Genomic DNA, 17,992 nt, shown 5'->3' on the forward strand with positions numbered 1-17,992 from the left:
TACTGATAGCTTAACATTGTGCGAACAGAGGTACAGAGAATAAATAAAGCCTGGTTCACACGAACTGACAGTTATGAAACAAATGCAATATTCATGACATAGTTATCAGAGGGCTCATGTAACCGACTGCTTACAATGTAATTATAACATATTAATAATAGAGGACTTGAAATGAACGATTCCTCAAGTCGTCTCATACCTACCTAAGAAAATATATTATAAACTGGTATATCTCTTATGACTATGAAAATTACTTTCAGAATATGGAGAAGAGACCAGATTAATATTGTCGCCTTTCAGTCGATTCCTAATAAGCTACTTAAATACTTGTAAAAGAGCTAAGTACGGTAAAAATTGTAACAACTGTATATTACTTTATATGAAGTGTTAGTTGAATGCGTTTCTCTTTAAATCGAAAATGATTTTTTGGTAAAACATTATGGAATGTCTATTGCTTGTTTTATTTGTATATTTAATAACATTTACTCAACCAGCACTTACACGCAAGACTTTCAATATTAACTAAACTAAAAAAATAAAGTTACAATAAATATTTTCTTAATTAAATGTTGAACTAACAATCTCTATTTTCTTTCTGGTTGTCACATGTGTAAAAGTTTCAAGTTACAAAAAAACATTATTGATGAAAATAATTTTAGATTAAATAGCGAATGATTTTAGTACATTGATTTTGTTTTTATTTTTTGCTTGTGCCATCAACAGCTTGATAGCTTAATAATTAGAAACTTAAGTATTAATTTACAATAAAAATAGCTGAAGTTGGAAATCTGTTAATAAATAAACGACAACCATTAACAAAACAAGTCACAAATAATTTTCCTCATTCTCAAGTTTTGGCAGTTGCATTCAATATTAGTTATTATTATTCTTTTAAAAAACTACATCATATTTTTACTTTTTAAATTAATACCTTGGACACTATTTCGAGGTTTAAGTCTTAAAATATAACTTTTAGGGCTGAAACGCCAAAATATAGAATTTAGCACCAACACACTCTCAAAATAAGACTTAATACCTCGATAAAATTATTTACTAACATTTAAAACGTGAACCATACAACGGAAAATATACTTTATGATGATCTCAAATTTGTTAAAATTTCAAAGATTCTAAACACCCTATTGTCTTCTGTACTTCATTTGAGAAAATGCATTAATATTTTCACCATTCCTTAACTAAAATGTTTTTAACAACATTGAAATCGATATATTAGTTTTAGAGGCAATCCATTCAACATTAATAAACACTATCTCGCCACAATCTTAACAAGTATTTTCTCGTTCATAAAACGATGAATATGAATACATTACATGATACTTTGTTCAACCGTTTCGTATATGATTTACTTAGAACACAAGGGATAGTTACAGGAGGCACTAGGAGCAATACGCTATTGGGAAACTGTTGTATCTTTACAGACTTTTAGTATGGAGATATTTCTATTTAGAACGTTGACACAGATGGCTGAGTGGCATAGGGCACTATGTTAATCACGACTGTGGATGACGTTTTGTAAGATCAATTTGCTTTGTAGGGAACAAACAATTGTTTTAATTGTTAACTGCTAAAGATTAAATTGCTTTGAATGACACTCGAATTCAATAGACCAAATTGTAACATTGAAGTTTATGTCGTTTATACGTATAGTTAGTCAATAACGTCAGTACTAGCGCCTCCTTTCAGTTATGTATATTGTCCAAGGTGTTACTGCGCGCGCGCCTCGTCACGCAGGGGAGAGACACCCGACGCGACGTCCGCTGCTGCTGATTTTACTTTCATCGTCTGTAAACATTGGCAATGGTCTTTATAATTTGATACTTGAGACAATTTAGTATCACAATTAGGTGTATTTTATATAGTCGATACTTATTTGTAAAAATGACTTAAAATTTTAGGAATAAATAACTTACACTTTTTCTATATTACCCGAACCACCAAAAGCCAAAAAGCCCAATTATTATTGCCGTTGTTAAATTTTGTTACAGAAGTAAACAATCACCAAACTACAGTGCACACTCGTTAATAGTGCAAAACACACACACCTCTACATTTTTTTGAAAATGAAAATACAGAATGAAACTTACAAAAAAAACTTACTATGTTGGTGTGTACTTAACGTGACTACTCCGCCAAAAATGTGTATGACTATGCACGTTTTTCTGCTTATGAAATATATCAAAACAAACCAAAAATACAAAATAAGCTGGTCATTCACTCAGCAACACGATTTCAAATTTCTTGTAAATATTACAATCCTTATTGACCAAGCGTCAAAACTTCGAGGAGATCTACCCTAGATCTCCTCGAAGTTTTGACGCTATGAAGAGGCTTATACCAAAAAAAAAAATAAAGCTAGCCAAATATTTCTACGCGATATCATCAGGAATGTAAGCACACAGTGGTAACACTAAAATTTTATAATAAACATTTCCCATAAAAAAATATCCCATTTAAATTGTTCAGATTATTAACTGACTTAAGTTACAATTAGCATAAAAATAGGCCAAGAAATTTGAAATCAAAATTAATTTCTCAAATCTCACACTTAATTCTGATTGTATAGAGGGCGTATCCACCACTCTACAGCGCCATCTATATACAATATATACGACATATATTTAGAAAACTGATGATATCGGTAGAGGTGCATCTATACAGATTAGTGATGTTAGTATAGGCGACTTACTGGCGAGTTTGTTATGTCACCTGAGCAGTCATCGTGTAGCGGGCACACGAGGTCGCCAAGGTCAAGGTCGTCCTTGCTCTTCTTGCGTTTCAACGAGAACTGGCTTTTCTTTGGTACCTGTAGAATATGGGGATGTTTGAAGACTTGAACGGTGCTTACACTGCCCTTAAAGCAGAGCTCTTCTTCCACACCTTGTAGTTGTGGATCAAGAGCTTTACCTAACTTTTGCAACCCCAAAATAACTGCTTAAAGAGGCGGTAGTACTTAAACATCCTTCCTTTACTACTTTTCGTTAAAAAGGTAAATATTGGTCTATTTTTACAAAAACGGTTTAAGGTATCACGCGGCTACAAACAAATATAACATCGATCAAACATAGGTACGATTTATTAAATGCATTTTTATAAAAAGACATCAAGATTTAGATTCTCTATTAAAAGATTAATTCAATTTTTTTCATGAATAAAAACTGGAGCAGGTCGCTTTGTAGAATTTATCATTGAGGCCAATTTTATTCTTACCTTATATTTGGTAGTAGCAGTAAGTGGTTGATAACCGAGCGTCTGTTCGGCGTTACGTTTTTGCTGTATAACTTCTCTGCCGAGAAGGTCGTTAAATCTAAAATGAGAAAAGGGTTACTGGTAAGATTTTTGTAGTCTTGAGAAGAAGAATTATTTCGTCTAAATGTACGCGAGTAGCAGATTCTCCGGAAAAGTTACGTTGGTCAGTTGGGAAGAATAATTACGTCCTTGAGTCGAGTTATTTTTTACTAAGCATCGCCCAGGTATTCTTAAAGAAAATTTTGTATGGACCAAGGAGTATTTACCTCTGCGTGAGATGCCGCCGCAACAAGGTCTTGTTAGCTGGAATGTTTAGTAGCGCTGCCAAAAGCTCTGCTGTGAACCGCGGCTCCAGTAACATCAGACCACCGTGAACACCTGCAAGTTTAAGATTAATGAGTTTCATGCATTCATGTTCTTGGAAATTCGTTAACTTCTGGGGATTTAAACGTGATTTTAGAATAGTTTAGGTCGTAAGATTTTTTTGCGAAATTGTACTTTTTACAATAAGTAATGGACGCACAGCATTTGGCTCTGTCGGATTGCTGTCTAACACGCTCTGAGAATAAAGGTAAGCAAAGGATTTCCGTTTTTGCGCACACGCTTGTATATCATACGTTTTGTGTAGTTGGATGGGCGGACCGTATAGTAGCTATAGTGTACGTAGCGTCATACCGGCGCCGCGCAGGTTGGGCGCGTACTCGGCCAGGTCGATCTCCTTGAGCCACTGCATGACGCGGTGCGCGGACCAGCGCGCCAGCCGCGCGGCCGACACGGGCGCCGCCGCCGCCTCCGCGCCCAGCCCGCCGCCCGCCGCCTCGCCCTCCAGCGCGCGCCGGATCATCGTGTCCGGGGAGAACTTGTTGTCGCGGAGCACCTGGATGCCTGGGAACGATAGCATTGATGATAAGCTTTCGGTTTGAACGGACGCCGGCTGCGTATGCGCAGCTAATTTGCGGTCCGTTCGGTCGGGCAGCCGACATGGAGAGCGAGTGAGCTCAAAATTGATAGTTCTATTTTCGATTTTGTGTCTTATTTCTAATAAGTCTTAAAATGGCAAAACAAAGATGTCAAATGTCATCCGGCTTTGTTTGCTTTCAAATGAGCTTAGTTTGAACTTGTGCCATTATTCTAGTTATTTTTAGTTTGATCCATTGACTGAAATTCTGGCTAAAATTCGTCACTGTTGGGAATAATCGAAATGGACAAAGACCCTGTAAAGCTGGTCCGTACCTCTGCGTATGGAGAGCGCGTGCAGCGCGTGCGCGACCCGGAGATGCGCGTGCAGGTCGGCGTGCGTGAGGCGGTGCAGCAGGCGCCCGTCCAGCGCGGCGTCGGCGGCGGCGGCCCGCGCGCCCGCCGCGCCCACGTCCTCCAGCCAGCGCAGCGCCCACGCCGTGTCCAGGCGCCCCGCCAGCGCCAGCAGCGGGTCGCCGTGCCCGCCCTGCACAACGCACACGCGTCAAGACAACAACACGATAGTATGTCGAGCCGACACACTTATAACCTTTCTGTAAGGTAGCGATAGCGCTCTCACTACAGCCCTCCGACCACCGTATTTCAATAAGACATTGATGCCTGTAAAGTCTTTACCGCGTTGTGATAGCAACGCAAGAGCGCGGCGTATACAAATTTGACGCCATGATGAAGTGCTTCAGTGCATCGTGCACAGGCCGAGCCTTAATGCCGTGGAGGCAGGTACGAGTTAAATAGATGCGATACTGCGACCCGGTTAACAAAATTGTATTAGGTAATGCGTAAATCCGTTTCTCGTTACTTACAAGCAAATCAGTAAGTCCCAGCAGAATCTTCTTCTTGTGCAGCGGATGTTTGATGGCGAGCTCCTTCTCGATGGCGGCGTGCGAGGCGGCGGCCAGGACCCCGCGCGCGTCGGGCGCGGCCCCGAGCCAGGCTCGCGCCGCGCCCGCGTACACCTCCAGCCCCAGGCTCTCCAGCCAGCCCACGCTGGTCTCGCAGTCCCACTCGCGGACGTCTATCGTTTCCCTAAGAATTACAAAAAAAGTTGAAAACAGTTTCCACAAATGGTCTTTACATAGAAATACCTCGTAGTTGCACAACTTTTTGAAAACCACTGTTAAGTTATATTATTTTTACACTTTTCTGTCACAGGATAACTTCATGGAGAGAGACCTCGTCCTTTTTAAAGGCGTGCACGGGGACACAGGTCCAACATGCAGAGGCCTTGATGAGAACTTTAATCTAAAATTTGATGAGGTGTCTACCAGTATATATTACTATTATCTTTCAAAGGATTTTAGATTCGCCTACATATAAATCCAATATATTCCAGCTGTGATAGTTTTTCACCTTTTAGTGCTTTATATATGAAAAACTTAAAACAAAAAAGGTGGGAGGAGGGGATGTAATTTTTATATTTGCTGATTTTTCCCGCCAATATATACAACCAAAATATTTAATTAAGATGCTAGGGTAAGATGGACTGGTATTTAAGTACATACCACGCCATAGGCTGTCCCCTGGGCCTGGGTGTAGTGGCCCGCACCTGCCTGGGCTCGCCGCCCTCCAGTCTCACGCGCAGCGCGGCGCTGGCGGGGGTCACGCCGGGACTGCCGCGACCGCTGGGCTCCTCCTTCTCCGCTAATTCATGTGCAAACGTACAATATTAATTGAACTGTGGGAAATATAAGGACAAATATTGATATGCAAAAACCCAAGATTTATGGGTTTTTTAATATCAATTGTAATAAGCCTAACTTAAAATATTAAAAAGGCGACTGTTTTAAGTTTGTTACTTCTTCACATACAAAGAGCAGGGCCAATTTTGATGAATAATTCTGCAAAAAAGCTGCAGCTTGAACTTTCATATTTATTTATGTTGGTAAGTCAGTGTTGTTCCGTGGTACACGGGAAAACAGACAATCGCCCAAGCTTTGAAATCTTTTAAAACTAATTTGTTTTAAAGATTATTGTTTAACCTACTTTATGAAGAAGCAGGTTTTGCAATGTCGCCGATATTATTATTGTTTGAACAATTACACAACATCAAAAGCGGTTCATGCTAGACTAATAATGAAACTATAACTAAAGCTATAATAATGAAAAATTAGGACTCAGGCAATACGCAATACATGCTCGCATAATGGGTATTCATCTAAATGTATTTATTAGGCACCACATCTACATAGTTTATTCACAACATCAAATTAAAACAATGATCATGGAAGCTAGAAGCTTTTGTAAGAAAACGAAAGTGTTAGTTGATTCGGCTTCTAGATTTAGAAAGAAAAATGTTATAGAATGGACCACTGCAAGGTAAGTCTAAACAATGTCAGGGGTAAAGGAAAAGTTTAGTTTCAAAGTCATTTATTTTTTACTGAACCAGTAAATGACTAGAATACAGGGAGGCGTTTGGTACTATAGGTATTCACAACTGTTCTACAAGAGATAGCATTAATAGCGAAAGTCACAAAGAAAATATTGCTATTTATTTTAGGAGGTACTGTCATAGTGACAATCTCAAAAGAAGAGAGGGATGGTTATTACACTGCAAGGTGTGCCAGTGAGGTTGGTGAGCTAGCCGAACAGGAAGACGATTGTTCAGTCACAATGACAAGAGAATGGACCACCGTGTGGTATGGCAGAGAGGTTGTTGGGCTAGCCGAACAGGGAGACGATCGTTTAGTCACAGAATGAACAGAATGGACGACTGCGTGGTATGGCAGTGAGGTTGTTGGGCTACCCGAACAGGGAGACGTCGTTTAGTCATAGAATGAACAGAATGGACGACTGCGTGGTATGGCAGTAGCGTTGATGGTCTAGCCGGACAGGGAAACGATTGTTTAGTCATAATGACAACAGAATGGACAACTGCGTTGTATGGCTGGGACGTTGATGGGCTAGCCGGACAGGGAAACGATTGTTTAGTCACAATGACAACAGAATGGACCACTGCAGGATATGGCAGTAAGGTTGTTGGACTTGCCGGACAGGGAGACGATTGTTTAGTCACAATGACAACAGAATGGACCACTGCGTGGTATGGCAGTGAGGTGTTGGGCTAGCCGAACAGGGAGACAATTGTTTAGTCACAATGACAACAGAATGGACCACTGCGTGGTATGGCAGTGAGATTGTTGGGCTACCCGAACAGGGAGACGTCGTTTAGTCATAGAATGAACAGAATGGACGACTGCGTGGTATGGCAGTAGCGTTGATGGTCTAGCCGGACAGGGAAACGATTGTTTAGTCATAATGACTACAGAATGGACAACTGCGTGGTATGGCAGTAGCGTTGATGGTCTAGCCGGACAGGGAAACGATTGTTTAGTCACAATGACAACAAAATGGACCACTGCAGGATATGGCAGTAAGGTTGTTGGACTAGCCGGACAGGGAGATGATTGTTTAGTCACAATGACAACAGAATGGACCACTGCGTGGTATGGCAGTGAGGTGTTGGGCTAGCCGAATAGGGAGATGATTGTTTAGTCACAATGACAACAGAAATGACCACTGCGTGGTACGGCAGTGCAATGGGCGTCTAGCAGGCATGCAGCGTAAGGCCAGAGACCTAGGTTGGGCACGGAGTGTCCGCGGCCGCGCGCCGCGCCCGCGTCGTGTTTACCGAGCGCCGCGCGCGCCTCCGCCGACAGCACGGACGAGCGCGGCAGCGACGAGTACATGTGCGTGTTGCGCTCGATCTGCCGACCGTAGTTCGCGGGCGGCGTCTGTAAGCGGGGTTAGCTCATCATAGGTTATATCGAAAGACACACGGTAGAAGATACGGTACAAGTTATACTCAATTAGATGACGTTATACGTCTTCATAAAATATAAAAAATAATATTTTGCAATCCGATATTATTAAAATAACTTTGATATGTTTTCACCTTTTCTTTTTTAATAAGAAATTCATTAACTTTTTAAGTGAGATGTGAGGTGAGTATGGAATTACAAAACTTTTATTAACACTGAAATATATTGCAATGTCACATTTATTAGAATGACACTAAGCGATTCATGATTTTTATCATCACCCAAAAAATGACTACTTATTTAGTACCCATAAAGCACAAATCACACCACAACAAGTTTCTAAGATGTTTTCAACCGTACCCTAGGTGGCGCTGGTCTTGCAACGGGCATAGCATTGACCACCTCTGGCGGTGGCGGTGACCGCTCCAATATGCCTCGCTCCGCGGCCCGCAGTCGCACCTCGCTCAGCTTGGATAGAAGCTCCAACTTCTGCGTCTCGAGTGACGAACGTTGGAGCATTTCCTGTAAAATGTAAAGTAATATATTTTAATACAATATTTAAAGTAAAAACTAAGGTCAGAGTTTATAAGGTTAGTTAGCAAAGTGGTTGGTTGTTTAACTTAAAGAATCAATGTAAGAATTGATTCAACCTGATACTAATTAAATAAGCCCGTCTTTACATCATAAAATGGTTAAATTGATTTTTTTTTTCAGAAATTTGATACTGCGTACGTATATTGAATAACATTGAAAGATTTAGACATAGATTTTACTCCTGATCTGATGCTGGAGCTAAAAGCTGACGGCTATTCGAGTACTTTAATTCAAAGCGAAAAACGGAGACCGTTTTTTTTTTTAAAAAAAAGAAGTTGATGTTTTACATTTTCATATTTCCAAAAAACCTATATCGTCAAACAAATTTACAAGTCTACGTGTACAAACTCCATAACATCGTAACACGTTACTTTACGCGCGTAATTCTCGCATAATATTATGTGAAACGATTCGAACTGAATTGAAGGAACTTGAGTGCGGCGTGTAACGTGTAAAAGCTCATGAATAAGGACCGAGATTCAAACTAGTCAAGCGTCTCGGAATACGCCCGTGAGGATACATTCATAATCAAGTATTTTACTCTCGTATTTAAAATCTAGTACACAAGGACAGATTTTTCTATTGTACGGAATAGCTAATTTGTACGTAACGTTAGTGAAAAGACTCCGACACGCACTTGACCGCCACTTTTGTAATTGTGCTTGTTTATTTATACCTTATGTAATATTACATGTTTCGCTAGGTCTGAGGCAGCCAACGTATAGATCCGCTTAGAACACAAGTGTAGAAAATATAAGAATTTTAAAATCATACCAAGATTGAATTCCTTTTTATCTTTCCTGCACGAGCAAGCTTAAACACATAAATAAAACAAAAGCGAGCGGGTAACGCTGAGTTACTCGTTAGAAACGATTTAAGCTGGCTGGGATTTTGAGCTGGCGTAAGGCAGAGGCACTTAAGTGTCTACTGAAAGATAACTACTCGTACGTGGCTTGAACAAATAATTAGATCAGTTATGGCGTTCCGTACTAGCCGCAGCAATAAATGTATTTACTACACTATAACTACACTCTTTTCAAATTCAAAACATTCCATTCGATTCAAGATAAACAACTACTTTAAAATAAAGAAACATGAAATGGATCTGTCTGAACCAACTGCGTCTCAAATAGGATCTCTAAATCGAAACGTCTAAACAGCATTGACCCGCGCGAAATTACAGTTCAATCCGATAGGGATTTTATAGTACGTAGCTGTCTCTCCTCGTATCACGGTTGATTAATAAAAATCCACATCTGGTATACATTGCTTAATGTTAATGTACAGAATTAGAACGATTTAAAGAAACTGTTTATTTTAAATTCGTTCAAATACGCTGATTACTTTCTACCAGCCTATGCTAAAGTCTAAATATAAAGTCTAAAGTCTAAATATCTTTAGATACAGTTAGTTCCATAGGAATAATGATAATGGAAAATCTACCATCACGCTTAAAGTATAGCGAATCGATTTGTTTTGTTAATCTACTTATTAAATATTATGGAATATTATTCCATTACTATTTAAAATTGTTTTGTAGTTGATCTCGTGTCTATAAGTGAGTAGTCTGTCAGGTTGAATGGTCCGTTGGCATTCGCGGGTGGCCATGTGTGTGAAGCAATCATTATTTTCTGTGAACCGACTATTCTGTCGAGCTACATGTCTGGATGTGACGCATCGTTACTTTTAGCAACGATTGGATTCCATTCAAATCGAACTCTTCAATGGTGAGCTTAAGGGAACCACATCCTGCTAATATTATAAACGCGAAAGTATGTACTTAATGTGTTTTTCTCTTTCACGCAAAATCCACATATCGGAATTAGGCGAAACTCGGTGCACAGATAGTTTATAACCTGGATTAATGCATAGGATAGGATTTTCTACCTGATTTTATGTTCCGTAGGATCATATTCGAAATGAATCGGGCGAGCAAGCGGGCGTCAGCTACTTTCTCATAAAATGGTCGCTTTATCAGTTTATGGGTAAGTTGTGAGTTATGTGTACCCTATTTAAGTAAATACATTAATTACTCTGAGTAGCAAGATGTCTGTGGTAATAAATCTCTTGTCGTAACTCGATTGCGACGGAGAACAACATTCACGCACGCTCACGCATGGCAACGCAATTCACAAATTTGCATCTACAAGACACGCAACGATACTGATTCGCCTATAAAATTGGCATCATACTGAACGTTGAATGTATTTGGTATTACGTAATATGGAATAATGAACTTGTCTAAAATCCATATGCACTATGCAGCTACAAATATAAAACTTGATAACGCACATAACACACATGGCCAGTGTTTCTGTTTATTTAATACCGTATGAAAATAATTTGTTTCATCAATCCGTTATAACGCAAACATTTTGTGAAGAAGCAAGCGACAATAATGCCCAAGAACATAACACCGTTGATGAAAGCTCGTAATTAGATGAAACTTCAGCGTAACTTTGGATAATTATAAGCTGGATTTTCAATTGTGTTAACCCTAAACCAGTGTAGCACGTTCGGGACGTGTGCAACGAGTTATTATTTAATGTTGAGTTTGAAGTGATTGTGTGACGGGCACGCCGAGCTCAATGCGATAAAGAGATCGGGCACCGCCTGAGGCGCGCTAGAAATTGTGCGACCCACACCGATCATGATTATTCAATAGCCCCGTTCCACCGGGATCTAGGCCGTACTGAATGTTAAACAGTTTACCGTCTTGCTATCATATCTATCAATTCAACTGCAAACCTAAACGAGCTTAACAATGTCTCACTTTACCTTAACAAATTGGATTTATTCCACGAATTGTGTAAATAACTGTAATTAATCAATTTGCGGGTCTTTAATGTTTTATGTAACAACTGTTGGAAGTAAATGAGATTGTAAAGTTTCACGGTAAATAACGGGCACAAACACGAAACTTGTAAAGTAGCAAGACGCTCACAGTTGAGTTGGAAGACAAGCAAGTTTGTTAGAACTGGCGTGACCTTTTTAGTGACTAGTTTGTAACTAAATCAAAGAACTGACCTACAATTAAGGAGGAGCTTTAAGGATTCAACAAAAATGTTGTTTACTTTCGACTGTAGGCATTAAAAAAGGTACAAAAACAACACACAGTAGTACACATAGATTTGCGAGCTAAAACAAGTAAAACAAATAAAGAATGTGTAGCATGTTAAGCTCCATTCCAGTTAAATTTTCATTCGTTTGCAAGTGGAATCCTGCACGAGGCCGAAACACTCCCAATTTACGTTCGTTTGTTGTTAACCTAGTATTTTCGACTCGCGTGAAAATGGGGCTACGTTGTAACTTGTTACCAGGTCATTATTTCGTCGTAATAAAATACTGTAATTTGTTACTGTACCTTCTGCAGCCTTTGTTCGGAGTCATCGAGTCTCTGTCTGGCGTCCTGCAAGGCACGCTCGAGGTCCGACATCTTTTCGGACTGCGCAGCAATTTGTTCGGACAACACCTGCACCTGGAGATGCAAGCTTTCTTTGTCCGCCTCGAGGCGACGTACGCGGTCTTCTGCATCGTTCTGTAATGTGCATGGTACTAATATAATATCTATTACTACAACCAACACGTAAACAGGTAGATATTAATCAACGTTTTGAATTTAGTGTTCCATGCTCTTGTAAATACGACAAATAACTTCATTTTAGTTAACAAAACAGACGCATAACATTAGAAGTCAGTTGTTAATCAAAGTTAATCAAAACGTTAATCATATTAAACACCCGCTGAGATAAATGAACACTAGACCTAAACACATAGATCTTGCACTAACATCTAAAATAAATCTTATTATGCACAACACAAGTTATTGAATACGAGCGGACCGTTAACAATGCGAGGTTTCCTTGAATTTCGTAAATGTGGTTTTGTCTATTCCAGTACCTTGTAATTGCGAGTAGGCATTGGGGGTAATGATGGATTCGAGGGCCAAGCACGATCGTGCATGTAACACGGCGGAGGCACTGGAGGTCCGTGACACCAGCACATAGGAGGCCACCACCCACCCTCCGGTGGCCATCGGAAATGTTCGTACGAATTCCATCGCCTTTGTAAATCAGGTGGAGTATCCTCGTTGCGAGAACGACGGGGCTTGGGAGATGCGCGTACGCTTGATGGGTGTTGTGGAGGTTTGGATGTTAAGGACGACCTTGATTTGCGATCACGATCTACACGATCGGTGGGAGGTCGTCGTCGTCTTTCCAAACTTGCTGCTGAAAAATTATCTCCTCTAGTTTCTGAGATTTGTTCTTCTCCTTCGTCCACCATGTTTCCCGTTGGCATCCACATAAAATCATCATCACGCCTAGTGGAATTGTCCAAACGCCTGCTAGGCGTTAAGGTTCGGTATTCGGCATCACCGTCATGGGGCTCGTATCCTTGTTCATCAGAATCATCTCCACTAGATGAACTGGACTCAGATTCCGATGATTCAGTTCGCGCCGCGGGCACAGCGCCTTCAGGCCATGTAGTACACTTCACTGTCGCCTCATCAGGGCTGTCTGAATCTCCGCCTGTTACGAGATAAGCGTTGAAAAGTAAATAAAACGCGATAAAGCCTCATGACCGACAATAACTCACCCATCGGCGAGTACATGTAGGAGCGCACGGCGGGGTGTACGTATCCCGCCGCCGCGCGCTCCTGCTCCTCATCGAAGGGCTCCGTTAGATATTCGCAGTCGGACATGAGGCTCTGCAAATGCGACACTGCGCGACAAATTCTGTACGAGTCACCTACGAGTCTCTATTTTAAAGTTTGGCTACGTTCCAGTAATACGCTACGTCAGTGACTCGTCCGCAGATCGCGAATTACGTACTCTCCTGTGGGGGCGGCTCTTCGCTGGACTGCACGGAAGCGGAGTCCCGCTCTGAGGCTTCGGACGCGGTGGACAAAGGACGCTCGCTGCCGCCAGACGCCCTCCGAGCACGATTTTCGCCAAAATTTTCTTCTCTTATGGACCGTGCAACATTTCTTATCTCCGCAGAGGTCGATCGTGATTTGACCGGCCGAGGCTTTTCCTCGACTACGGTTCGATTGTGTAATGCTGCGATGGTGGCAGCCACTAGTGAGCCCCCGCGGCCGAGCTCTCGCATGTTTTAGTTCAAAATGAACGAGACTCGCACGAATAGGGCCGACGCCCGCGCCCGGAAATAGATCGCGGTGTATACGCAAGATGCATTCTGTACACCCTTCCCGCTTTGATTCAGGTTTTATTAGGTAAAACAGTAATTAAAGTTTAATTATGTAAACACAGCCACTCTCTATTACGTCAGTAATAAACGCATAGATTGTTAATTTCACAACATAATGATAGAATATGTACAGAGTTTTGTTTATATCCACACAACACACGACAGTAATTCGTAATTGATGTAGGTAGCGTGCGGCGCGATGCACACAAGCTGGCGCACTCACCGGCATACAGTTGACGCCTTCATACAGGGAACGGCGGGCTCGCCCCCACTCGTCATAGTTTTCGAAAGTATTTCCAGTGTAATATTCTGTGTCGCAGGAGCTCCATAAGTAAGCAGGATCAGTAAACTGGTCATACTGATCTTGTTCCTCGATGAAATCAGGGTTGTAAGGTAATTGAGGTGGGTAGTAAGGCGAGGCATTTGATTCTGCAGGATTCAATTCATAGCTCTGACACGAACCCAAGCAATTCATATTGGTTCCTTTCTCTATTCAGAAGCAATGTTCAACAGATAGGTACTTTATTCACGTCGTCTTTAATTAAATATGTAATTAAAACAATTTCTGTATATAATTTTATGTTTTCAGTTCGCCATAAATACACTCTAAGAACATAAACCGGGAAGGTTATTTGAATTGTGTTTATTGTTAGAAATTCCAGAAAAACTATACCAAATAAAAATACTAATTAGGCATACCTCTGTAAATAGAGACTTTAAGATTTCTACAAAGACAACAGCTATTATTTACAACATACATTATTAGAGATAATTTATTTAGATCTACGAATTGTTATCAACAACAGCAAACTTAACAGGACATCTTGAAATAAAGTAACTCCCCTCGTGTCGGAAATAACACGACAGCTGTTCCGTTGAGAATATCCGACAAAAGATCCATTTTAATGTTCTACAGAGGGCGAGCACGTGTACCGAAGCCCTAAAAATAGACACATGTTGAAAACTTTTGCTTGCTCGAAGCAATTGTTGAAACATAAACAATGACCGAAACTTTCAGATGATTCATGTACAAGCAAATAGCAATATGTGGGATATATTGGCAAATATAATTGAAATTATAACACTGGTAGTATGAATATTTGGTTTTAACATTGATTGTATAGAAGATATTTCAGCAAACTGCATCAATAAACTTTAATTGTTGCACCTATAGAACCCCAAAGAAAATATTAAGAAGAATACATTAATAGCCTATAATTTCTCATTGATAATTCTTTGTAATGACTAGTGACGCCGCAAAATAACGAGAGGAAAAAAAATCATTAAATTTCAGTATGCGTGCAAGCTAATCACACTTTACAATAAATGCCAACCAATGCTAACTAGAAAACGTATCGCACGTATCATTATCTCATAATTATTATGTATATATACACATACATCATGTTGTCTAATGAGAAATGGTATTATTCTTGCGTGTTTTGTTTTTCACACATGATTAATGGCGCGAGTTCTACATAAGAACAATTTTGTGTCAGTAAGATGAGAAAACATATTAAACTGAAAACGAACGCCTTGTAAAGGATGACATGGAAAGCAGTAAAGCGTGGAATGTATAAAGATGAGATTCAATAAAATTGGCAAACAAGTCTCGGGACCGAATGTCTTCGCGACATAGGCTCAGTGAAGCGAGCAATTCCCACCGATTTCGAATTATAATACAGCGAACCCTTGTTCAACCCATTTCCTAAGAACACCAATTCTCTAATTCGAGTTAAATTCGTATCAGCCCTATTGATTTAGTATAATAACAGTTATTGCAGACTCTATGAGCCTACGATCGAAGGTGAATGGTAAATCTAATATTTCTCAATATAAACCCGATTTGAAATCTCGTATCCTTTTCCAATATCCAAGATTGTGTTATTCTTGGCAATAATATATTGAAGCGCAATACGTTTTGATTACGTTCACAAGATACATATTGTTAAGTATTTGAACGTGTATAACAACAATGGAACTTTGAAAAATTCTACCTTCCTGGCTTTCCTGTAAAGTTTTGTATTATTGTAATGCAGGGGCCTTATGGCAAAGAAGAATAGGTTGGTAGCAATAAACTTCAGATAAATGGTACAAAGAGGTAAATTAAAGTCAAGATATTAATATCTACGACTGAAAGGTAACATGGTCGGTCTACCGTGGCTCTACCTATTCAAAACACTATCACGATTGAAGTTTTGTTGTAGATATGTGTTGACAATGCCATACGTCAGCTAGAACAAAACGTTGTTCTTTGTGGAAGCTTGTCTTTGTAACACAGTTAACGGTTCAGTGGAAGTCTACGCCGGTTAGTGTGTTCTAAAAAGAAAATATAAAACTTAATGGCAAGTTAGCCTGAAGTTGACAGGGAGTGACTGCCGGCCGGTGCGGCGGGCTCGCGAGGACGACGCAACTTTTATCCTCCTTTTATACTTTGTGATACAATCGATTAGCCTGTCTGATATGCTATGACTCATTTGTAGACTTGAAGTTCACCCTACAAACCCCCATACTTACAAGAACTTGCACTATTACACATAAAATATGATGCAGTCAGTTTTATTCACTTGTTTTTTTATGCTCACAATCACTAGGTTCACGGTGTTCACGACAGTATCACATTCACACACACGATAAAAGCTGACGACTATGAACGTTACGCGACAGAATGTTTCTAACTGCTGCTAAAAATTCGTCACATCGCTACGGAAACGGTGCGGTTCGTTAGTAGACAAAACTTACGCGATCTGAGTAAAATATTTTACGAGCATATTTTTTCGCTTCTGAGCTGTATTTCAGAGACTAATTACTCATTGCACCAGCTTGCTAAGATGTTTTTAGAGTTCAGATCAGTTAGAATAGGGAGTACCTACAATTTTTTGTCTCTAAATGGATTAACTTATTTTTGTTAATTTCTATAAGTAAAAGTAATTTAAACGATTTATAGTCGGCTATGAAATTTAAAACATCAGTTTTATAAACTTATTACAACAAAAAGCTGAACACTCATCCTCTTTCAACGAAATTACAAAAAATGCATGAAAGAAAGATGAAACGGAGATTACATTACTTACACAAATAGAGAAGAGGAATAAAAAAGAATGGAAGCATTTCGCCAGTTTTTTTTTCCACAATAAAATGTAACAAGCCCAGTGTGCAAATCGCGGGTCGACACCCTTGCGGCCCGGTGGGCGGCAAATGGACTCTTGGGCGGGCGGTGACTATAAATATCACTTGTTACTATAATATACTGCTCTACTTAATTATTGACTGTTGAAATAGAGCAACCTAATGTTTGCCGCGGGATACCAATTTATATGGGTTAATTGTACCATTGTTTATAAATCGAGTAGATATCAGCTATCGCGGAAGCGTGACTTCACTATTTTGGGATCGTTCTCGAACACAAAGAGAATGCGATATTTCCTGGACGCATTCTTGTAATCGTAAATTAGGTTGGGAGTAACATAAACTACTGCCAGAGTGTAATCCTGGTAGAGTTAGCCTGAGATGCATCATGCCGATAAACAAATTATTTATTAAGATATATCAGCTTATTGTTATTTTTAGATGTACTAGATATTTGTTACGTCATTAAGTAGTTAAAATAAAATCCATTACGAAAGAAAATCTTTTAATATCTTTTTATTAACTAAAGTGCCAGAAGTGTCAAAGCTCCGTAAGGTATCAACATTTAAGCTATTATCCGTAAAGTTAAATTAATTGAGTTTCGAAGATGCCATAAATAAGAACTTTGCAAACGAAATCCATGGAAGAGAGTTGCGAAACAGTCAGTAAGAAGTAAGTAGGTACATGACATTATTATAACAAGTTGTTTTAATTTAAATTCAGTTACAATAATAATATCTTTCTGCTGGTTCAAAATGAGAAAGTTAAGACTGGCACGAGTGGCACGTGAAACGTCTTACGCATAGTTATATAAAAAAATAATATACAGGGGTTATCCTACTAAAAATATAAACGCGAAACTTTTAATGTGTGGATGTTCGTTACTCTTTCACACAAGAAAACCACTAAACGTATTTAAACGAAACTCGGTGCACTGATAGTTTTTAACCTGGATTAACACATATGATAGTTTTTATGCCGTTTTTATTTTCCCGTGGGATTATTTTCGATTTGTAGCCGGCGTGCCCCCGTCAATAGCTAGTCAGTCATAAAACTAA

General features: G+C 39.7%; 1 protein-coding gene across 4 annotated transcripts; it reads right to left on the bottom strand.

The window, feature by feature from the left end:
- Positions 1 to 263: 263 nt before the first annotated feature.
- LOC113508486 (liprin-beta-1) lies at positions 264 to 14,515 on the bottom strand. 4 transcript variants are annotated; one of them, XM_026891555.1, is made up of 13 exons: positions 13,430 to 14,515; positions 12,498 to 13,126; positions 11,962 to 12,135; positions 8,364 to 8,525; positions 7,820 to 7,976; positions 5,748 to 5,886; positions 5,049 to 5,271; positions 4,501 to 4,711; positions 3,943 to 4,152; positions 3,534 to 3,645; positions 3,229 to 3,325; positions 2,728 to 2,824; positions 264 to 1,803 (listed from the first exon to the last, which is right to left on the bottom strand). In XM_026891555.1, exons 1-13 carry the CDS (start codon positions 13,704 to 13,706, stop codon positions 1,745 to 1,747), a joined length of 2,547 nt encoding a protein of 848 aa, XP_026747356.1. In that variant the 5' UTR covers positions 13,707 to 14,515; the 3' UTR covers positions 264 to 1,744. The 4 variants fall into 4 exon arrangements, with proteins under 4 accessions (XP_026747356.1, XP_026747355.1, XP_026747357.1 ...); XM_026891554.1 differs by having other exon boundaries at positions 2,708 to 2,824; positions 13,430 to 14,512; XM_026891556.1 differs by having other exon boundaries at positions 2,708 to 2,824; positions 7,874 to 7,976; positions 13,430 to 14,367.
- Between the last annotated feature and the right edge of the window lie 3,477 nt (positions 14,516 to 17,992).

The sequence above is a fragment of the Trichoplusia ni genome, chromosome 2 (genome assembly GCF_003590095.1).
Source record: "Trichoplusia ni isolate ovarian cell line Hi5 chromosome 2, tn1, whole genome shotgun sequence".
Taxonomy (NCBI): Eukaryota; Metazoa; Arthropoda; class Insecta; order Lepidoptera; family Noctuidae; genus Trichoplusia; species Trichoplusia ni.